Source organism: Halichoerus grypus, chromosome 3, assembly GCF_964656455.1.
Source record: "Halichoerus grypus chromosome 3, mHalGry1.hap1.1, whole genome shotgun sequence".
NCBI classification, from domain to species: Eukaryota; Metazoa; Chordata; class Mammalia; order Carnivora; family Phocidae; genus Halichoerus; species Halichoerus grypus.
Window position 1 is genome coordinate 42,313,696 of NC_135714.1, and position 25,161 is coordinate 42,338,856.

Below are 25,161 nucleotides of genomic sequence, written 5' to 3' on the forward strand. Positions count from 1 at the left end.
GCAAAACTATACCCTAGCAAGAAAAAATAATTGAAATTCTAAAAATATATACTATTTATGTAATTCCAGACTTCAGGTTATATTACAAAACTGTAGTGATCAAGACAGTATGATACTGGCTCAAAACAGACAGACAGATCAATGGAACAGAAGAGAAAATCCAGAAATAAACCCACAATTATATGGTCAATTAATCTTCAACAAAGAAGAAAAGGATATACAATGGAAAAAAGACAGTCTCTTCAACAAATGATGTTGGGAAAACTGGATGGCTACATGCAAAAGAATGAAACTGAACCACTTTCTTCTACCATACACAAAAATATAAACTTGAAATGGATTAAAGACCTAAATATAAGACCTGAAACCATAAAAACCCTAGAAGAGAGCACAGGCAGTAATTTCTCTGACATTGGCTGTAGCAACATTTTTCTATATACATCTTCTAAGGCAAGGAAAATAAAAGCAAAAATAAACTATTGGGACTACATTAACATAAAAAGTTTCTGTGCAGTGAAGGAAACAATCAACAAAATTAACAGGCAACATACTAAATGGGAGAAGATATTTGCAAATGACATATCCAATAAAGGGATAGTACCCAAAATATATTAAAAACGTACACAATTCAATACCCAAAAAATAAATATCCAATTAAAAAATGGGCAGAAGACATAAACAGACATTTCTCCAAAGAATACATACATAGAGATGGCCAACAGACACATGAAAAGACATTCATCAGACACATGAAAAGACATTCATCATCACTTAGCATCAGGAAAATGCAAATCAAAACTAAAATGAGGTATCACCTCACACCTGTAGAATGGCTAAAATCAAAACAACAAGTGTTGGTGAGGATGTGGAGAAAAAGGAACCCTCATGCACTACTGGCGGGAATGCAAATCTGTGCAGCCACTCCAAAAAATAGCTGGGGTTCCTCAAAAAGTTAAAAATAGAACTACCCTATGACCCAATAATCACACTACTGGGTATTTACCCAAAAAATAACAAAACACTAATTCGAAGGGATACATGCACCCCTATGTTTACTGCAGCATTATTTACAATAGCCAAATATGGAAGCAGCCCAAGTGTCCATCGATAGATGAAGGGATAAATAAGATGTGGTATACACACACACACACACACACACACACACACACACACACACACACACACATTGGAATATTACTCAGCCATAAAAAAATGAAATCTTGCCATTTGCAACAACATGGATGGAATCAGAGAATGTAATGCTAAGTAAAAGAAGTCAGAGAAGACAAATACCATATGATTTCACTCATACGTGGAATTTAAGAAACAACAAATGAGCAGAGGCAAAAAAAAGAAAAGAGAGAGAGAGAGAATGAAACCAAGAAACAGACTCTTAACCATAGATAAGAAACTGATGGTTACCAGAGGGGTGGTGGGGGGTGGGGTGGGTGAAATAGGTGATGGGGTTAAAGAGTACACTTATTATGATGAGCAATGATAACATACAGAACTGGTGAATCACTATATATTGTATACCTGAAACTAATACAACACTGTATGTTAACTATACTGGAATTAAAATTAAAAAAATTTAAAAATAGGGGTGCCTGGGTGGCTCAGTCGGTTAAGCATCTGCCTTTGGCTCAGATCATGATCCCAGGGTCCTGGGATTGAGCTTTGCATTGGGCTCCCTGATCAGCTGGGAGCCTGCTTCTCCCTCTCCCTCTGCTTGTCACTCCCCTTGCTTGTGTTCTCTCCCTCTTTCCCTCTGTCAAAATAAAATCTTTAAAAAAAATTTTTTTAATTAAAAAATAAAAATACATACCATCTGAAATAGTATAAAAAATAATACTTGAGTATAAATCTATATAAAGATATGCAGGACATGTCCACTCAAAACTTAAAACATTGCTCAGAAAAAAATGTTAGACTGAAGTAAATGGAGTGAGACACTGTTTCATAGGTCAAAAGACTAAATATTTTTAAGATGTCAATTTCCCAAAATTGATGCATAGATTCAATGCAATCCAAACTAAAATTCCAACAGCATTTCCTTTGTAGAAACTGACAAGCTGATTCTAAAATCCATATGGAATACAAACAAACAACTTTGAAAAAGGAGTATAAAGTTGGGGAACTAACACTACCTAATTATAAGATGTAATTATAAAGCTACAATACTCAAGACAGTATGGTATTGGCATCAAAATAAACAAATACATCACAGAACACAACAGAGCTAAGAAACAGATACAGATATATATATAGATAGATAGATATACAGATATATAGATATATATATACACACACACTGACATCTGATTTCCAACAGAAGTACAAAGGCAATTCAGTGAAGAAAGAAGAGCCTTTATAACAAATGTGAATGGGAACAACAGGATATCTATATGCAAAAAAAAAAAAATTTTTAACTTCAATCGATACACTGCACCATATAAAAATTTTAACTCAAATGAACCTTAGACCTAAAAGTAAAACCTCGAACCATAAAAATTCTAGAGGAAACACAGGAAAAAAAATCTTTGTACTTAGGCTTAGGAAGAGTCATTAGATATAACACTAACAGCACAATCCATAAAAGAACAAATGAACAAATTGGATTTTATTAAAATTAGAAATTTCTGCTTTTGAAAAGACGTTAGGGGATGAAAAGTCGAACCACTAACTGGGAGAAATCTTTTTAAAGCATATACTTGTACCCGTAATATATAAACAATTCTCAAAACTCAACAATAAACAACTCAATAAAAAATGGGCAAAAAGTTGGAACATTTCAACAAAGAACATCCACAAATGTTAAATAAACATGAAAAGATGCTCAATGTCATTTATTATTAAGGAAATACAAATCAAAGCCATAATGATAACACTATACTCCTATTAGGATGACTAAAATTAAAAAGACTAACCATACTAAATGTGGACAAGAATACAGCAGAAGAGACACTGCTGGTAGAGATGTAAATAGCACCACTTTGGCAAACAGTTTCTCAGTTCCTTAAAAAGTTAAACACATATACACCACATGATCAAGCTACTCTATTCCTAGAAATTTTTACTCAAGAGAAAAGAAAGTACATGTTTACAAAAAAACTTGAACAAGAATAGTCACAGCAGCTTTATTTACATAGACGAAAACTGGAAATACAAATGGCAACCAAATAAATAAATGTGATATATGCACACAATAAAAACATTACTCATCAATACCATTGATCCAACAACATGGATGAATCTCAAAATAATTATGAGTAAAAGAAACAAAGAAAGAACACATATTGTATAGTTCCATTTATATAAAACTCTAGAAAATGCAAACTAATCTATACTGCCAGAAAGCAGATCAGCAGTTGCCTGGAGGGGTGGAGGGACTACAAAGAGACACAAGGAAACTTTTGGGGGTGATGAAGATGTTCACTATTTTGATGTACACATGTATGTATTAATTATATGACAAAACTCATCAAATGGTACACTTTAAATATGTGCAGTTTATTGTATGTGAATTATATCTCAATAAGGCTGCAAAAATAAAAACAAAAATTGTAAAGATGTTATTAACAAAATACACTATATTTGAGGCCATAAAATAAAACAACACATTTTAAAAAATGAAATCACACAAAGTATGCTCCCTGACAACAGAATTAAACTAGGAATCAGTAACACAAAAGTGTCTGGAAAATTCCTAAATATTCGGAGGTTAAATAACACACTTCTTAGTAACACATAATCAAAGAAGTCGTCTCAGGGAAAATCATAAAATATTTTGAACTGAGTGAAAGTAACATATGGAATGCAGTCAAAGCAGTGCTTTAGAGAAAAATTTTAGCTTTATATGCATATATCAGCATATAAAAAAGAAAACTCTCACATCAATAACCTCTGCATTGATTTTAAGAAACTAAAAAATAGTAAACGGAATCCAAAACAAGAAGAAGAAAAACAAGAGCAAAAATCAATGAAATTGAAAACAGAAAAAATCAGGACTGAAGCAAAGAGTCCACTCTCATCACTCCTATTCAACATTTTACTGGAAGTCTTGCCCAGTGGAAAAAAAGAGAATAAATAAAAGGTATGCAGATTAGAAACTAAGAAATAAAACTATCACTATTCTCAGACAACATGGTAATTATCTACATAGAAATTCCTGTGGAATTTACAGAAACATTCCTGGAATTTAATAAGTGAATTTGGAAAGGTCACAGAATACAAAGTTAATATATAAAAATCAATTGTACTTGTTATGTACTAGCAATGAACTAGAAATCAAAATTTAAAAAAAAATGCCATTAACAATAGCACTAAGTACAAAGAAATACTAACAAAATACGTGCATGATCTGTATCCTATGCGAAATACTACAAAACACTGATGAAAAAAATCAAAGAAACCTAAATAACTGAAGAAGTATGCCATGTCCATGCTATGGAAAACTTAAGATGTCAATTTTCCCCAAAATTGATCTATAGATTCAATCCCAATTAAAAAAAATTTTAGACATAGTACTGGCATGCTGATTCTAAAATTTACACGGAAAGGCAAAGATATTAGAATAGCCAAGGGCTTCCGGGTGGCTCAGTCGTTAAGCGTTGGCCTTGCCTTCAGCTCAGGTCATGATCCCAGAGTCCTGGGATCGAGCCCCGCATCGGGCTCCCTGTTCAGCAGGAAGCCTGCTTCTCCCTCTCCCACTCCCCTGCTTGTGTTCCCTCTCTAGCTGTCTCTCTCTCTCTCTGTCAAATAAATAAATAAAATCTTAAAAAAAAAAAAAAGACTTACTACAAAGCTTTAACAAAGAAGACTATATGGTATTAAAATGTAAGATAGACACATGGAAATCAATAGAACAGAGTTTAGAAATAGATCCACATAAATATGGTCGACTGATTTTTGTCAATGTACAATGGCAATTTAATGAGGAAAAAACAGTCTTTTCAACACATGGTGCTAGAAAACCCATTGCCCTATGCAAAAAAATGAACTCTGACCTGTGCCTCACACCTATACAAAAACTGACTCAAAATGGGTCATAGATCTGAAAGTAAAATGCAGAAGAGATCATAGGAGAAAAAGTCTGTGACCTTGCTTCAGGCAAAGAATCCTTAGATATAACACCAAACACACAATCCATTTCTTAAAAACTGATAAATCAGACTTCATCAAAATCAAATTTTGCTTTGCCAAAGACATTAAGAGAATAAAAAGACAAGCTACAGACCGGAAAAATATATTTGGTTATAAACCTGACAAGGGACTTATATTCAGAACATATAAAGAACCCTCAAAACTCAACAATAAGAAATTACTATTTAAAAATGGGCAAAATATTTGAATAAACTCTAACAAAGAGGTTTTACAAATGGCAAGGTGCTCAATACCATTAGTCATGAGGATAATGTGAATTAAAACCAGAATGAGATACCACCACATCTATCAGAATGACTAAAATTTCTTAAACTAACAATACCAAGTCCTGGCAAAGATGCTGAACAACTGGCACTCTCATATGTTGTTGGCTGGAATGTAATGGTAGAGCCACTTGGGAAAACAATCCAGAAGTTTCCTATAAAATTAACCGTACAGTTACTATAGGATCCAGCAACCTGACTCCTAAAAGTAAAAACTTATGTTCACAGAAAAACATACATGTGAATATTTATTGCATCTTTTTTTTAATAAAGATTTTATTTATTTGACAGAGAGAGACAGAGCACAAGCAGGGGGAGTAGCAGCAGCAGGAGAGGGAGAAGCAGACTCCCCACTGAGCAGGTAGCCCGATGTGGGGCTCGATCCCAGGACTCTGGGACCATGACCCGAGCCAAAGGCAGACGTTAATGACTGAGCCATCCAGGCACCCCCATATATAGCATCTTTATTCAAAATCACCAAAACTGGAAACCACACAATGTCCTTCAGTTGGAAAGTGGATAAACAAATTATGATACATCCATACAATGGAATACTACTCAGCAAAAAAAAAAAAAAAAAAGAAATAAACTATTGATACATGCAACAAAATAGATGAATCTCAAATGCATTAACTAAATGAAAAAAGCTAGATTCAAAAGGCTACATATACTGTATAATTCCATTTATATAACAAGCTAGAAAAGGCAAAACTGTAAGGATAGCAACAGATCAGTGGTTGTCAGGGTTTAAGAGCTGAAAAGAATATAACTACAAAGAGACAGCACAAGTAAATGTGTTTTTGGAGAGAACAGTAATATATCTTGGTTGTGGTGATAATTACACAACTGTACGCATTTGTCAAAAATCATAAAACTATACACCAAAAATAGTGAATTTTGCTGTATAGTAAATAATTTTCAAAAATAGCTCATAACAATTTTTTTAAAAAAGGAAAGGCAATTTATAAGGATCAACAATAATAATACCGATTTAAAAACAATGTCTCCAGAACAAGGTCAGTTCATAAAAAGGGACACTCAGCTGGAGATGGATTTCAAAATTAAGGAAGAAATCTAGTTACCCAAATTATTGAATAATGTCATGAAGGTGAAAATGCTCAGCTGATACTTTGGTATGCCTTTGGTCCTGATTTGTCTTAAATATCTGAGACAATTCTAACCATATTCCACATCACAAATGAGGGCAAAGGAAAGGTTCAGAGGCTAACAATCAGGTAGGGTTTTAGCCTTTATTTATACTAGTACCTCTCAATCAAGGGTTCTTATTCTTAACATGGAATACCTAGACAAAATTCTAGGAATCCATGAAAGTGGATGAAACATCTTTATTTTCACTAACCTCTAATTGAAATGTGGTATAGTTCCCTTAGATTATGAATGTATACAACTAACTGTGGTAGACTAAACAGGACCTGTATCTCTATCACTCATAGAAATCAGATTTTTCCTATCACATCATATTACCATTGATTCTTTGCTATCTTATTTTGTATGCATTAATAAACATTTATAAATAATGTATTTGAGGCGTCTTTTTAAGATTTTTTTAATTTATTTGAGAAAGAGCGAGAGATGGAGAGAGAGCAGAGGGACAGGGAGGAGAGGGAGAAGTAGACTCCCCGATGAGCAGGGAGTCCCAGGTGGGGCTCGATCCCAGGACCCTAAGATCATGACCTGAGCTGAAGGCAGATGCTCAATCTACTGAGCCACCCAAGGCGCCCCTAATTGAGGAGCTTTAGTACTTTGATAAGTTTATTTCATATAATTGGTTTCCTTTATAATCTCGTGTTCTTCATTTCATACATTTAAAATACATTATACCTTTTAAAATACAAATAAAACATTATTCCAAGAGAGGGTTCATAGACCTCCCTGGAACACCAAAAGGATCCATGACAAATAAAAAGTTAAAAATCCCTGCTCTAAATGATCCTGCTCCCATCATACACAGCACCACTTTTTTGAGGGTCTCTAACACCCTCATACATGCATGAAGTGTCACTCTCTCCATGGGTATATAATAGTTTACACCCAAGACACGGAAATGCACAGCTTTTTATTTAAACTGTAATCATACTTGTTTGCACTCACTAGATAGTAAAGTCCATATAAAATTAAATCATATACATACAAAGAGAGACCTCAGACTGAATACTGCATTGTTATATAAAATGTACTTTCCAAAACTATAGATGAGAATAGCCTAAGAAAATCGATCTATCCTATGACTCAAATAAAAAGGAATTTAATGAAATCATCTGAAAAATTATCATATGTTGCTAAAAATGCATGGAGAAGAGTAAGAAGTTGAGTTTTATTTTCTAAATCCTACGCTGTGCACACATTGCAATATCTTGTTTTCTCATTTAAAAAGTAAAAAACAGGGGCGCCTGGGTGGCTCAGTTGGTTAAGCATCAGACTCGATTTTAGCTCAGGTCATGATCTCAGGGTCGTGGGATCAAGTCCCACATTGGGCTCTGTGCTTAGTGGGGAGTTTGCTTGAGATTCTCGCTTTCCCTCTCCCTCTGCCGCTCCCCCTGCTCACTCTCTAAATAAACAAATAAATACATAAATCTTCAAAAAAAAAAAAAGTAAAAAACAAAAGATCTCAAAACCTCAAAAAAACTAGATTACACAGATTTCTAAAATAAAATTCTTGATTCCTTGGGTTAAGTAACAGCAAACTGCCAACCAAGTGGGATACAGCAGTTATTTATTTTTTTTAAAGATTTTATTTATTTTCTTGAGAGAGAGAGAGCACAAGTAGAGGGGAGGGGCAGAGGGAGAAGCAGGCTCCCTGCTGAGCAGGGAGCCCAACTCAGGGTTCGATCCCCGGACCCCAAGATCATGACCTGAGCCGAAGGCAGATGCTTAACCAACTGAGCCACCCAGGTGCCCTGAGATAGCAGTCATTTAAACAATGAAAAAGCCCAAAGAGTAGGAGGTAGTGAGAGAATCCAAACTCCAAGAGCTGCAAATTCAATTGTGGATCAAGTGACAAATGAAAATTAAAAAAAAAATTTTTTAAAAATATGTGGTCTGAAGATGATCTGGTCAGAAATACAGGGGAAAAAAAGAAGAAATATTCTTGGAGAAAAATATTACAAATATTACAAATATTACAGTAAATATTACAAAATCAATTCTATTACAAAGGCATTATCTTCTTCTTATCAATAAAATGTATCAGTTAAAATTTTTTTTCAGTAGTAATACATTGCTTATTTTACAACAGAAATCAAGGGACAAACAGAATTTGCTTTTCCATATTTCCTATCATTATTTGAGGACAAAATGAAATGTAGCCACACAAACCATTCATTCAGTTTCAAAAGTATTTCATTTTTATACATATAGCTACCATAATTTTTTAAAACTTACACAAAAATGTAATGTGTTCCATCTATAACAATTTGCCATACAGAATCACTATGTACTCATCTCAGAAAACTTGTAAAATACAAAAGAAAAAATTTCTTAAAAAGAAACCAGAATTCCCCATAATCTTACCAACCAGAAATGAACATTGTAACCATGTTATTTCTTCTATGGGTATGACCTTATGTATTAGTACTAATGCTATTAGTCAATGTCTATTAGTTATTTGAGCTATTTAGCTAATAACTTTATATACACTATTTCACTTTATACTTAAAACAATCCTACTCAAGCAGGTAGGTGAATAGTGCCATTTTACAGATAAGTCAACTAGAGATGACAGAGGTTAGGAAACCTGCCTAGAGTCACAGAGATAAGTGGTAGACCTGAACCCAGCATTCTCAATCACTATGCTATACCACCATAAATGTATATACAGAGAGAATGCTGTATTCTATTCTACTCTTGGGTAATTTCTTAGATCATAAAAATTATGGATGAAATTTATAATTAAATTTAATATAATAGCATGTGGACATACCATAATTTTACTTAATCACTCCTCTACTGGACCAGATCATTTTTTATAGTATTCGTCATGGTGTGACTCACTCAATACAAAAAATAAAAACTAAATAAATGCAAGACTTGCTTGTCTACTTCTAAATTTAAATTAAAATATATTAATTCAACTTACTCTTTTACTGAGGCAAATAACTGGCCACATACTGCAACCTAATGTGCAGCAGCAACAAAGGCAGCCACAAAGTAGCCAACGTACATTAACAGGAAGGTTCTTCTTAAGACAACTGTTAACTCTGTTGATGCTGGCTTTAAATTCTTCAGGAGCTACCTAAAGAAAAATTTTAAGAAATAACAATACCATAATATTAATGTCAATAAACATGTCTCATTTGCATAATTATTTCTATAATTTGTTAGGAAAAAATAGTACCTAAGTAAATGACAGACACTCACTTTTCCAGTTAATGAAGAAGGGAATTCTGATTCAAATTTGTTGCTCAGTCCAAATCTATTTTTAAAAAAAGGAGAAAAATATGTTATTACATGTCATTGTTGAGAAAAAGCCATTTAACTTAATCAAAGGTCAAGTAAATAGATGCGCAACTTGATACACAGAGTAACAATGGAAGTTTGAGACACACTGTAATCAGCAATTTATGAAATGTAACAAGAAATCTTAGCAGCTGAATCAAAACTTTTGTATAAGAGGCTGAGAATACAGAAAAGAAATGACTTCTTTGGGGCTCTGTTTGTAAGCAAAATATTAATGTAATAGAAAACAACACAATTATCTAATTTGTAAAAATTACTGAGATTCTTCCAACTAAGTACTAGAAAGCTACGATCTCTGCTATGGATTATTCTTTAGGTCAAAAGCACGTGTTAACACTCAAAAAAGCAGGAGCATGTCTAAGAATGCAAGTTGATCAGTCAGCATTTTCTGAGGCCAGCATATCCACACTGTTGTTACAGCCAGAAAATGCTAAAAAAAAACACCTAGAGCAATGTGATAGCTGCCTGCCTACTTAAACTTACAAGTAATACAACACTTGCTATTCTTTGGGGAAAGAAATGGAACTGAGGTAGTACATTTTAGTATCTTTAAGCTTTTAAATGTCTGCAAAAATCATAAGGATTGATTGGGCACTTGACTATTTCTTTGTGTAAGTTATTAGGAAAGAATAAAATACTCATGAACACATTGGTAATGGCAGATTGCACCTAGAAATAAAAACTGAGATATTTAAATATGACTTTTGTTGGATCCTGAAGCCAAAATTGTTTTCAGTTTTATTGAGATATACTTGACATATAACACTGTATTAGTTTAAGGTATACAACGTAATGATTTGATACATGTCTATATTGTGAAATGATTACCATGATAAGTTTGGTTAACATCCATCTCCTCACATAGTTAACAAATTTTTTTTCTATGATGAGAACCCTTAAGATTCACTGTCTTAACAACCCTTATAAATACACTGTACTGCACTTTAGGTAGTCTACACTAGTAAGAGGGATCTTCTGAGATACTCTGCCTCAAACAGCTGGCCAGGTCAGGGGTTTTTAACTCAACCATCAGTACAGCTAAACAGGGAAATCGAATTAACATGGGCTGTGTGAAAGCAGTAAGGAATGGTGGAGACTGGCCAAGTGGAGGGTATACAGAATGGGGGGGAGGGGGCGTCATGGGTCAGATTCAGCTGATTACTATCATATTAGAATGCAGGCCCACGTCTGAGAGATTGTATGATTTTCTTTCTCTAAGAGGAGTTGGGAAACCAGATTTCTATGTAAACTTTCCCATCTTTAAAATACTGTGCAAGGCAAACAAAACACTTCAGTGGCCAGGTTGTGGTCTACATCACTATCTAGACTTCCCTACATGTGGATGGTGGCATTGGAGACCATTTTATCACCATCTTAAGTAATTTTATACATTATTTTATAGCACTGAATGACATTAATCTGTCTTCATAAATAATGGATACTATTTATGGAAAAGATTACAATGCAACTACCTAAGTCCAAGCCAAAGTTCTTTTCATACTAAACATGTACCTGCAACTGTTATTTTTCTACATAATTCTGGCATTAATGCCATTCTAAGACTGACAGACTCAATTAAATTCATTTTCTGTCTATATGCCTCACTGCAATATGGTTCTACTTGCCCCAAGAGATAACTCACTTCCAACCTCAAAACTCCTGAAATGAGGAAAAGATGTGAAATGCTAGGTGATAGCTCTCAGTGAGGTCTCTAGATAATGTATCTCCTTTTCATCCATTTCCCTTAGGGAAGAGGACAATCAACAAATGTTTATTGAGTATAAATTATAAATTTCCATCTCCTCAAGTATTATCTCCATTGGTCTGAAGGTTTTCTCTATGAATCATCTCCATTTCAACCATGTTTATTTTTTTAAAGAACTTATTTATTTGAGAGAGAGAGACCGCGAGCATGAGTGGGGGGGAAGGGGTGGGGAGGAAGGGGGAAGGGCAGAGGGTGAGGGAGAAGCAGGCTCCCTGCTGAGCAGGGAGCCCGATGTGGGACTCAATCCCAGGACCCTGGGATCATGACCTAAGCCGAAGGCAGACATTTAACCAACTGAGCCACCCAGGCGCACCTCAACCATGTTTATTATTGCAATTAACCATCTCCTTCCAACTATCTTTGAAATTTTTTAGAAAAGCAACAACCAGATACCTCCAAGTCTTTGTTTTTTGTTTTTGTTTTTTTTAGAGAGAGAGAGCACAGGCACGCAAAGCGGGGGAAGGGCAGAGGGAAAGAATCTTAAGCAGGGTCCATGCCCAGCGCAAAGTCCAACCTGGGGCTCCATCTCACGACCCTGAAATCATGACCTGAGCCAAAAAGAAGAGTCCGACACTTAACTAACCCACCCAGGAGCCCCCCTCCAAGTCTCCTAAATAGAAAAGTCTTCCCCTTTCATCCCAGCCATTAAGACATTTAACACGGATTAAATTATTTTATTGAATACCTATAGTTTGCTGCCATGTAATATGCTAAGTTGGAGGGAGCAGTCCAGGATGAGCTTAAACCCTAATTTCCTTTCTTTCTAGAGCCTGAATATTTCCTTATTGGCCATGCAATTCTTTACCCAGGGAGCACAACCAGCTAATTAATTGCCCTGTTGTTCCTGCAGGTCAGGGCTCCTTTTAAGTCAGGCTAGTTATTCTTCAGAGTAAGAATTTATAGTTCCAAGTACATTCACTCAGTTCCTCTTGAGTCATACTTTTTTGTTAAGTTGATCTTAGGAACAGATAGTAAACCTTCCTCTTCCTTCATCTCACCCCCCCAAAAAGTGTCCCAAGAAAGATTACCCAGTGACAAGATTATCACTATACGAAAGTGCTTAGCTTTTCTACCAGCCATTAACTTGGTGCTAATGATTTTTCCATTTCCTTGCTCGCATTTCCCACCCACTGAACAAGAATACCTGGAACAAGTGTCAAGATAATGCTGTGCTTAAAGTCCTTGAAGTCTCCCCAGCCCATAGGAGTGAACCCCAACTGTACTCTGCTTTCTTTTTTAAAATCTCTAAACAACAGGGCACCTGGGTGGCTCAGTCAGTTAAGCGTCTGCCTTCAGCTCAGGTCATGATCCCAGGGTCCCAGGATGGAGCCCCACATCGGGTTCCCTGCCCATCAGGGAGTCTGCTTCTCCCTCTCCCTCTACCCCTCCCCCCCCTCGTGCTCTCTCTCTCTCTAATAAAATCTTTAAAAATTTTTTAAAAATAAATAAAAAATAAAAAAATAATAAGAGACTGAAAGTTAACTAACCAGCACTACATAAACAAAAGAAAAAAATGATTCATTTAAAAATATTTGAGCTACCGCCTATACCTTAAAAACTAACTCAAAGCATATTATTTTAATAGTTTTTTTTTTTTTCTAGCTTTGAATGTTACTGGTGGAGATGAGCAATGGCTGTTAATTTTAACAGGTCTCCAGGGTACATACAAGCAATAAAAGCAGGAGAAGGAAAAATGTAAGGAAAAGTGGGGAGGGAGAAGTAGGAGAGGGAGAGAAGAAGAAAAGAAGAAAGTAAGCACTGACAAAGTGCTACCAACAGTTATCTCACTTACCATTCAAAACCTACTGTCAATCCATTAGATGGTATAAAAGAAAATGGAGACATGTAGACGTGTGCTATATCTACATCTATGCCTATTACCTAATAGACCCTTTCCTCAATTATGGTTAAAACACTCATGGCTTCAGAAATGATAAAAGATTGAAACTTTTTTCCAAGAATGACAAATATGACAAAATACATTAAACTTACCCTATTTTACTCTTACCTATTACAAGTTTTCAAGTCTACCAGTACTTGAAGAAAAGAGAATTCATTCAAATCACAACCACTGAACATCTTCTACGTAATACTTCATGATAACAAGATCCTACAATAGAAGACTTGTATCGCTTTTTTAAAAATTTAAAAAGAAAGCATGTACAAGGCCAATTTTGCTTTTATGTAATTTGAGGTAGTTTTCAAAGTTCATGTAATATACCTAGTAAAGCTTTGTAGAGAAACAGCAAATTTACACCTAAATCTAAATGGAATCTTCAAACAGGCTTCTTTTACACCTCTCCCACCTTCTTCCATTTCACTGTCACCTCATTCCTACAATTCTATAGCTATAACTCAAAGTGTAAGCCACTCCAATCTGTTACCCTGCACTCTCATCTTTATCTAATTCAGAATCTCCCTTTCCCGGGGTGCCTGGGTGGCTCAAGCCAGTTAAGCGTCCAACTCTTGATTTCCGCTCAGGTCATGATCTCAGGTTCCTAGGATCCGCCACGCGTCAGGCTCCACACTTAGTGTGGAGTCTACTTGATTCTTTTTCCCTCCCTTCTGCCCCTCCCCACTCATGCTCTCTCAAATAAATAAAATCTTAAAAAAAAAAAAAAGAATCTCCATTTCCCAATAGATCACTTCCCTTCCAAATTCCTTTTAATATTTAACTTTGGTACCCCTAATCTGTTGATCTACTACCTGGATACCTCCTTATATTTTCCCTTTAAAAAAAACTTTTTTTTTCTTCTTCAGAGTAACCAAAATTCTTAGAATGACACTCTTTCCTAGAAATTCTCAATTATAGCTCATTCCCTGAAGTCCACTTTCCAGACTCCATCTTCCATGTTTGCGTAATACCTGACTACATTCTCTCTTGTGCAGTCCTTATCACACTTATTATAATATGTTTACAAGCCTAACTCCCTACTCTGATAAATAATGAGTTGTTTATGGGAAGGTATGGTATCTTAATTATCTTTATACCCCAAACGTCTGGCCCAATGCCTGATAAATAAATACTCAATAAATACTTGCTGAATAATCAATTTCCAAAACAGAAAATATGTCTACACTCCACTAACTCTTCACTGCAAATTTTCACACCATTGTTCTCTCTTCCTCTGATGCCCATGCTTTCTGTTTCTATCACACTGTTCCAAAACTCAACCATCATTTTCAGCCTTCCAGGTCACTCCCTCTGTGCTAGAGGTCCACAAAACTACCCTCAGGTTTGATGATTCACTAGGAGGACTCACCTGACTCAGTATATAGTTGTACCCACAGCAAAAGGACACAAAGCAAAATCAGCAAAAGGAAAAGGCACATAGGGAAAATTCCAGAGGAAACCAAGAGCAAACTTTTAAGAGTTTCTTCTCAGTGAAGACACAAGGATGTGCTTAATGCCTGCAGCAACTAGTTTTGACAACATGTATACAATACTGTCTACCAGGAATGCTCATTAGACACTCAGTGCCCAAGGCTTTTATCAGGAACTGGTAAACATGCACCCTCTACTTAGTATACCAAAATTCCAGATTCCCAGAAGGAAAGCAGGTGTTTGATATAAACCACATTGTTTGTTCAAAACAGTTTAGGCTCAATGAACCCTTCCTATCAATTTTGGGAATACTGGGGACCCTCCTAAAGTCTAAGTGCCCAGACACCAGCCAAGAGCCAACACTGCAAACAAGTATTTCTAAGGGCAGCAGCCTGGAGCCTGCTATGTTAACTCTTTTCTCTACACCTTCCTACTCTCTAAGGACAGTTTAGACCTTGTCTTCATCCCAATTAGATTTACCTATGTCTTCAGTGTATTTACCATCTTTCTCAATGGAGGCAAGCTTCCCAAAAGCTAACCATTTGCTCCTGGTTGTATCTCCTCCAGTCTCCTCTGCAATCCACTGTATTGCTCCCTCTCTTTGGGCTCCTTACACATAGCCTACAAACTTGCATAAGTCTACCCAGTCTGAGAATCTGAACCTCTATTTTCTTCTCCCTTAATGTATGACAGCATCCACCTCTTTTCCTTTTTCATCCAGTATCCTGAAAGAGTCCTCACATTAACTATCTTTATCTCACCTTTCATTCATTATTCAAACTACTACAATCCAGACTTTAATCTACATTTCTTTACTGATGAGACCACTCAACAGAGTAGTTGAAAACAACTCTTTTCAGCAAGTCGTCCTTCTTAGAGCAGGCTTTCTCCCAGCAAAGAGCTTGAGTATTAGAGTGGGGAATGTTTTATTTGGCACAGGATACAGCAAATAACTCCTGTGCAATGTCTTTGATTTCTGCCAGACTTTTTGTATAGTATATGTATCTCCTATGTTATTAGTTTGCAAACTTCATTTTTTTAAAAGATTTATTTTATTGAGAGAGCTTTTGTTTGTTTAATTCTAGGCCAACCAAAGAAATACAGATGAAGTTTTAAGATCATCTTATTTTATTAAATGTATAAGAAAAGGCACACTTCATATTTGTTAATGTAACTGCAAAATATCATCTTAAATGTTTTGATGTGACATAGGTTACTTAGTTTTGATACTACCTTAGTTCCAGTTTTGGGGAGTGTTTTGTTTTGGTTTGTTTTTTAAGTTTGGCAGGAAGTGGGGTCTGTTAGCAATGAAAATGAGATACATGTTTCACCTTAATTTGACATTATAAATTACTTAGTTTTTTCTATTATGCTCTACAAGTTTAAAGTTTTTAAATATGGCAAAAAATAACTTCCTTTATTCTAAATCAAAGTACAATTAGCCCTGGACAGGACCAAAAAAGCCAAATTTTATCGTATAAAATGACAATTTGATATGCCTGAAAGAAGAGCAAAGGGTAGGAAGCTGAACTCCCTTCAGACCTAATAATCTAACATTGTATTAATCCAAAAAGCTGCAAGTAGCACTTAATAATTTCAAAAGATATGATTCAAGGTGGGTGGAATCTTAATTCAGTTATCTACAAAGATTAATCTATAAATAAAACTAAAAAATATTTGGCAAGAGGGGCGCCTGGGTGGCTCAGTTGTTAAGCATCTGCCTTCGGCTCAGGTCATGATCCCAGGGTCCTGGGATGGAGCCCCACATCGGGCTCCCTGCTCTGCGGGAACCCTGTTTCTCCCGCTCCCACTCCCCCGCTTGTGTTCCCTCTCTCGCTGTGTCTCTTTCTGTCAAATAAATAAATAAAATCTTAAAAAAAAAAAATTTGGCAAGAGGTCTTACAATGGAAAATATCACGCACTGTCAGTGGAACTTTTAATTATTACAACCATTCCAGAAATCAATTTGGCTTACAAATATTTAGACCTTTGTTATAGTAATTTTTCTGTCAGGAATCTAGCCAAGAAAATAATCTCTCTCTCAAATAAATAAATAAATAAATCTTTAAAAAAATGAAGTTTGCAAACCAATAACACAGGAAATACATGTTATACTATTAAGTAAAAAAGAAAAAACTGCACATACACTGTAATCTCAACTGTAAAGAAAAAGAACTTACAAATTAACAGAAACTTTCAAAGTACAATTTGATAATATATAAGAGTCAAAAAAATATTCATACCTTTTGACCCAGGTACTACTGGGTCAATTCTACTTCTAGAAATGGATCAACTAGCAATAATCGCGCCTCGGATAAACCTCATTGGCTACGATACTGCCACAGAAGAAAACAGTTACAGTTGGCACAGATATGTTAACGAATAATCAAGTCTTCTACAGTGTTATTTTGGTAAGGGAGGATTAACACATTTTATTTGCTATTTCTTAAGATCTAATTTTCAGATGTACAGTAGTTGCTAAATAAATATTTTAAAAGCATTTTATAATACACAATACCATCATCATAATCCTCTCTATATGAATCTATTATTTGTTATTAATTAGGTAATTTATCATAAATAAACAGGGAGTTTGGTTTCACTAATCAATAGTTTTTCTAATGTATTTCAACCTTTTCTACAATTCAAGCCCATACAATCGCCAGTCCTTTTTACTTCATTTTTAATTCTTCCACGTGCCACGTATCTCCTCCTATTAATGCCTTTTATAATTCACTAATGCATTGTTATTTTGAGTGGAATTATGTTTTGCTCTCATGATGAATTTTACCTTTTAAATACAGAACTGCAAGAATTTCCTTCAACTTGTTTTGTGTTTATTTTTCTTCTCAGTTACAGAAATGTCCTACAATTATATTAATTATAATACATCAATTTGAAAAGACACTGTACAACTCAAAACCAAGTATATTGGAGAGTAGCCTGTTACTGAGTGCCTGACTAGGAGCTCCCCTATACTCTGGTGAGTTAGACCACAAATGGGCTTCTTATCTAAGAATAGCTAATCCCTGGGCTGGCTAGCAGCATATGGGATGGCAAGGCCCAACAACCCCACCCAACTTACAACATTAACTAACTCAATCTGATCCTCTTTCTTGAGGTATCTAAATAGGAGACAATAGTTGATAACACAAAACTTAAGCTAAAGCCGAGATACAGTAAAGCCATGAATAAGTAGAAGTAAAGAATAAGCTGAAACCAATAGTAAGCAGACACTATGAGACAGAGGGGAAAAGCAGGCAGCCAGTTCACATTGCAACAGAAAAAGCTGGAACTGGAAGTAGGTAAGTCACCGTGACAGACCACTAGATCGGGGAGCAAAGGACACAAGCAGCTGAGAAAAATAACAGAATAACTTCATAACCAGACTGCACTATATCCAAAAACAGTATCATCCTAGGCTCCTTGAAGCCTGGTTGTACAATGGCAAAGCTTCCTGTCTTCCTTAGTGTCCATGCATTCTTATAATAAACTTCCACTGCTTAAGGTCCCCTGAGTGATTCTGTTCTTTGCCATCTAATAGAGCCTTATATTTCATACTTTAAGAACTCATAATGATACTGGCATATGTTCCCAATATATTAAATGAAAAATACAGAATACAAAATAAGTATGGTCTCGATTTTTTAATAAGAATATTTATATATATGTAGAGAAAAATTTAAAAAGTTAATCCACCAAAATATTAATCGTGGTTAATCATAGGCAATAAGCTTATGGGTAGTATTTCATTTTCTATATTTCCATGTTTTCTAAAGTCCCTGTAACATATATTGCTATTTTAAACTAAACGGGGGCTCCTGGGTGGCTCAGTCAGTTAAGTGTCCAACTCTTGATTTCAGCTCAGGTGGTGATCTCGGGGTTGTGGGATTGAGCCCTGTGCTCACCAAAAAGTCTGCTTATCCCTCTCCCTCTGCTCCTCCCCCCACCCTCCCACCCCCGCTCACTCTCGCTTGCTCTCTAAAATAAATAAATAAATCTTTAAAAAAAATTCCTAGAAAGAAAAATTTAATAAGGATGAGAAACAAATACACCAAAATATTAAATGACTTTAGTCTCTTGGTGATCATAGACAGTTTATTTTCTGCCTCACTGAGACATACTATTTCCCAGTTTTTAAATAATCTTTGTTTTTCATTATAATTAGAAGAAGGATTTTTTTAAAAGATTTTACTTATTTATTTGAGAGAGAGCACAAGCGGGGTAAGGAGTAGAGAGAGAAGCAGACTAGAGTGGGGTGAGGGGCAGAGGGAGGGAGGGAGAAGCAGACTCTCTGCTGAGCAGGGAGCCGGAGCAGGGCTGGATCCTGGGACTCCAGGATCATTACCTGAGCTGAAGGCAGATGCTTAACCGACTGAGCCACCCAGGCGCCCCGAAAAAGGATTTTTTTTAAAAAAAGAAAAAGGAGGGATGCCTGGGGGGCTGAGTCGGTTAACCATCTGCCTTTGGCTCAGGTCATGATCTCAGGGTCCTGGGATTGAGTCCCCCCATTGGGGTCCTTGCTTGGCGGGAAGCCTGCTTCTCCTTCTGCCTGACGCTCCCCCTGCTTGTGCTCTCTCTCTCTCTCTGACAAATAAATAAAATCTTCAAAAAAAAAAAAAAGGGAAGAGGATTAAACCTAAAGAAAAAAATAGATGATTAAAGAGGCTCTGTTTTGTTTTTAAAGATTTTATTTTTTAGTCATCTCTACACCCAACATGGGGCTTGAACTCACAACCCCAAGACTGAGTCACATGCTCCACTGACGGAGCCAGCCAGGCGCCCCAAAGGGGTTTTGTTTTTAAATGAGACTAAGGAAATACATGTGCAATTGACATGCCTAGATTTCAAAATAATTCTACTTTTAAAATATATTGTAGAGTATATTCTTTAGGATTTTTAAAGTAAGTTTAAATACATAATAAGTATATTGTAAAGAATTTAGAAATTAAAGAGAAAAAAATAATTTCTAATTCACAACAGTAGAATCTCAGAATCTGAGAGCTGGAAAAAAAGTTATCATTTAGTCCAAACATTTCATTTTAAGATGAAAAAAATTAAGAGAAGTAATAATATATAGGCTCTAGTCCAGAGCCTTACTTTCCTGAACCCAAGGCTGGGGCAATTTCTACTAGAGGACAATGCCTCTATAGTAACTCTCTCTGTAAGCATAAGAAAATGTTTATTTCCTTGAACTAGAAACTTCTAGATTGAGAAAATATATAAGAATTGGAGGGGGAAAAAGTTCTTTTTCCATCAAACAAATTATAAAATTAAAACTAGTACAAAATAAATGTTAACATTCTCATATGGATCCAGAAAAATAAAACGTTGTTCAGCTTTTCACATTTGTACCTAAAATCCCAAAATATATAGGATTTATAAATGTTTGTGTTGTTGAATAATATAAAGAATGCATAAGTTTGTCGATTTGGTTCAATAAAATAAAAGAAGCAATTAAGCAAACAAGACTCTGGAGCCAGCCAGACTGCCTGGAATGAAATCTTGACACTGCCATTTACTAGATGTGTCACTTTGAGCAAGCTAAGTTACCTTTTCCGAGCCTCAGTTTCCTTATTCATACACTGGGGAGAATAATACTGCCTAACTCATTAAATAATATAATAAAGCACCAACAGTGGATGGCATAAACGCTGTATGTTGTAACTGCTTTTATTATTATAAAACAACATAAATGTCTGGTGTGTTTTTATTATGGTTATCATTCTTCTAGTAAAGTGGGCAATATCATTTAATAGCCACTATGGATAACTTGATAAATTAGAGAACGCCCAAATATCAATGACTTCACAAATATCCCTTTCAAACAGCTTACCAAATAGAATAGCCAATGATCAAATCAGTAATGTTAACTGTGAAAGATTTTCCAACTTTTTGCCAACCTCTTCAAGGTCAGGGGACAGTATAAAGGAAATAGGGTACCCAGGGAGGTGATACGTTTAGGAAAGCCAGGCACAACTAAAGAGTTACAAACTCCACAAGCTAATATGGGCAAGCATCAGGCCAGAAATCCAGGCAAGTAAGACAAAGGCTGAAAAGCACAAAGAAGTTATTGTGGTAAAGATGGAAGAACAATACAATGGAGAGACACATGCCCAAGTTCTAATCCTGGTTCAGAAAGCAACTAGGTATGTTGTCTTAGGAAAACAAATCTCCCTTCTGACTTTATTTGCCTCAGGTAAGACAAACTGCCTCTCAGGGTCATATATAGCCCAAAGGTCAAATGGTGTACCAAAGTTTTTAAATTTAAATTTAAAAAAAAAATTAGCAAGGCTTTCTGAATACACTATTTACAGGTGGGACAGCTGCTGTAAAATAGGAAGAAAGTTTAAAACTTTATTCTTGTCAAAAAGTCTTCTTTTTTCTCCTTTCAAGAGAAGGTTGTCAAAAGTTTGTACTCTTTTTCAAGTATGCCTCATCTCAACTTTCTGACTGAGAAAGCAATTATAAAAAAGATTTAGAGTAAGGGGGAAATGAATGAGTTTTAATTTTCAATGGGGGGTCATTAAGAAGACAACTGTGAGAAGAAAAAAGAAAATAAGTGTGAAAGATCTGAAGGTGAATGAACTGGCCATTTGGATCTCTGGAGGGAATACACCGGAAAGTGGAACCGGCCAGTGCGAAAGTCCTAAGCCAGGAGCGTGGCTGGAGAATAGAAAGGAGAGTAGTGTGACTATAGTCGGGTAAACAAATCAAAGAATAGTAGAGGGGAGCCTGGGTGGCTCAGTCAGTTGAGCATCTGACTTGATTTCCACTCAGGTCATGATCTCAGGGGGTCCTGGGATCCAGCCCCACCTCAGGCTCCCCACTCAGTGCGCAGTCTGTTTGAATTTCTCTCTCTCAATCTCCTTCTGCCCCTCCCCTCCCCTGCTCTCTCACTCTCTCTCTCTCTCACACACTCTCTCTCTAAAATAAATAAAATCGTTTAAGAAAAAAAAAGAAAGAATAGTAGAAAAGAAGTCGGAAAAGTAACAATGGGTCAGATCACATAAGGTCGTGTAGGCCACTAAAAGGGACCTGAACTCTGAGAATGGGCAGCTTTGGGGAGGCTTGATACAAAAAAGAGACAGGATCCGATTTATGTTTTAAAAGGATCACTATGGGAGATGTACTAAGAAGACTGTAAAGGTTGAGAGGCAAAGGAAGGAGGGAAAAGGAAAATTAAGTGTACAGCAGAAGAGAGATGATGACAACTCACATCAGTAATGGAGACGATAAAAAGTGGCCAAATCTTGGATACATTTTAAAGCAGAGCCAATGGATGATTTTTTTTTTTTTTTAAGATTTTATTTATTTATTTGTCAGAGAGAGAGAGTACACAAGCAAGGGGAGTGGCAGGCAGAGGGAGAAAGAGGCTTCCTGTTGAGCAAGGAGCCTGACACGGGACTTGATCCCAGGGCCCTGAGATCATGACCTGAGCCGAAGGCAGACGCTTGACCAACTGAGCCACCCAGGTGTCCCCAGTGGATGATTTCTTGACACCCTGGATGCAGTGAAAGAGAAAGAGAGACCTTAAGGATGTGTCAAAGATGTTTTTAGTCTAAGCAAATAGGATGCCAGATCAGCTATCAACTGAGAATAAAAAGGCTACAGTTGAAACTGATTTGGGGAAAAGATTATGAAATCAGTTTTGGATATTTTGGATCCTGAGACACTCAACCTGTACAAATCTAGACTCATAGGATTTTATCTTCCTATAGATGTGACAAGACCTATAAACACGAACTAGATATTTCAGATTCAAACTGAAAACATCAGCTCTGCAGATGACAAGTGAAGATAGCCTAATATTGAACTCTGAGCTCAACGGAATCAGCTTTTTCACTATTTGGGGGGATGAAGTCAACTATAGAAGAAATTAACAGATATTAATTCATAAAAGCCACGCTTTAAATTCATCTGGCTGCCTCAATATACATCTGAATATCGATGTGGCTCAAGGAAGAAGGGCTAGAACTGAAAGTGTACTGTGTTTACCCAGAAGATACAGAACCCCTGGAGTTGAGACATATATATGAATCTCAGAACACGTCTAAAAATTTTAACTGTGTGACCAAATTCTGAATATATGGGTTCATCCAGCTCTGTGAAAATATAATCTTATTAATAAACTAGTAAAATCAAAGATTTAATTATTTAAATCATTTATTAATTCACTCTATCATAAACCTCATCACTATATAATTCTATAATATTCTAGCATTAGAATTTTACTCAATTATTAAGATTACATCTTCAAGCATTTACAGATGATTATGTATGTTGTTAAACAATGGAAGTTATGTAAATCTATACTGATTAAACTTCATGGGTAGTAACCTCTGATGATACACGAATTCAACTAATCTAACTCAACTATCTAATTTATACATACGTTAGAATATTCTTCACACTTACATAAATCTTATGAGCAGTACAATAATGATAAATTATGTTCATTTAAGAAACAATACATGGTTGAACTGGATTATAATATAAACTACCAAAAATATCAGTTTCAAGTGACATTTACAATAGTTTAGAAAGAGTAGAAAAAGGCGGCTGGGTACACAGGAATTCCTTTACTAGACGGTTTAACCAAGGACTCCACTATAACTACAACACAAGATCAAAGATAATTAAAAAAGGAGCTCTTGCAGGAAGCATACACACACACACAATAAAAAAAAAACCCAAAAAACAAACAAAACAAACAAAAGGTAGGTTATCCCAAAGTCCAACCAACTCTAACCTAAATAAGTTTAGGTCTATTTAGATGGTAAGATCCTACATAGATGGCAGAATGGAGAAGAGCTTAAGGAGAAAATCATTTGTCCAGGTCTTTGCGAGAAAATTTCAGCCCTTGTGTATTCAATTTAGTTTTAAGTGTAAAGACTTAAAAAGCACAGTCCTTTCCTCAAATCTAATAAACAGATCATTGTCAAACACCACACATCTTGTATCTAAAGGGTAAGACTTTACAAAGTTCCTCACTTCAAAAATCTCTGATCTTGTGGGAAAGCCCCTTTCTCCTTCCGGCACACGCTGTTCCCTTGCGTGCTAACTGCCCTGTGGTAGCAGAACAGGAAATGCAGGTATATCATCGAGACAGTCTCCAGTCAACAGTAAGGGCAGCCACAGTTCTCTGACCTGACTCCTTACAAAGCCAAAACAAAAAACACAAAACAAAACATGAGATGGGAATGAGAATGAGATGGAAATGGGGAAAGAGATGGCACATGCAGCCACCGCTGGCTTTCCAGACCTCATGTGAAATTTGATGACTTAGAGACAGAACTCAAAACATCTCTTTTATCTAGAGACCATCATCACGATCTTGTCTCATCTAGACCATTCAATAGCCTCGTAACTATTCTCCCCAGTTTTACTCTAATCCCTCTACAATCCTTTCCTGCCCCCACTGAGCTCACCATCCTCATGTCAAGGCTCCATCCCCTTTACTCACTATATTCTGGCCACAGCATACAAGTAGCCTTTCAGTTCCTCAGGCCAGCCAGACTTAATTTTGCTGTTCTCCACACCTGGGATGCTCTTCACAGAACCCTTTCATCATTCCTAAATGTTACCCCTCAGAGAGCTTCTCCCTAATCACATTATTTTCAGTCACAGCACTCTACTGGGCTCCCTCAAAGCAATTTGCTCAGACATAATCTGTCTCTTAACTATAAGCTCTGTGAGGACAGGGTAACTAGGTTTGTTTTATTCATAACGATGTACCTAGTGTCTCAAATAATACCTACCATAAAATTTAATAAACGCTTGTTATATTACTTACCAGGAAACCTCAATTAAGACAGCTGATAAGGAAGGATTTAAGCAAAAAAATTCTCTGAGGAAACAAGTATCTTAAAACCCAAGTATTAAAATTCAAGCATCTAAATCCAGTACTCAGAACAAACTTCTCTTTATTCGTAGTTCTGATAATGTTGCTTATCTCATTCCCAACCTACAGTTCATCCATTAGATAGACAGAAGTAAAACAGAAAGGAAAAGCCCACACATGTGAATTTAAAAGGAAGCGCCAATTAGAGATCTTCAAACCCCAAAATACCTCAATGACCCCTAAGAATATCACTGGGTACCAACCTGATAATATCTGCTTTTGATTAAATGTTTCAACTCAATCGAATAATTCTGATTTATGCTCA

The 25,161-nt window shown here is 36.0% G+C and overlaps 1 protein-coding gene and 1 pseudogene across 4 annotated transcripts in view; both read right to left on the reverse strand.

Annotated features, from left to right (window-relative positions):
- CHIC2 (cysteine rich hydrophobic domain 2) overlaps positions 1-25,161 on the reverse strand; it is a 78,247-nt gene that overhangs the window by 46,365 nt on the left and 6,721 nt on the right. Inside the window, exons 3-4 of one of the 4 annotated variants that reach the window (XM_078068631.1) lie at positions 9,804-9,856; positions 9,607-9,678 (exon numbers count right to left, since the gene is read on the reverse strand). In XM_078068631.1, the coding sequence (XP_077924757.1) occupies positions 9,607-9,678; positions 9,804-9,856 (125 nt within the window). Of the gene's footprint in view, positions 1-9,522; positions 9,679-9,803; positions 9,859-25,161 lie in introns of all 4 variants that reach the window. The other 3 variants (XM_078068632.1, XM_078068629.1, XM_036119683.2) reach the window with 3 other exon arrangements.
- LOC118552930 (U4 spliceosomal RNA) lies at positions 17,218-17,346 on the reverse strand (annotated as a pseudogene).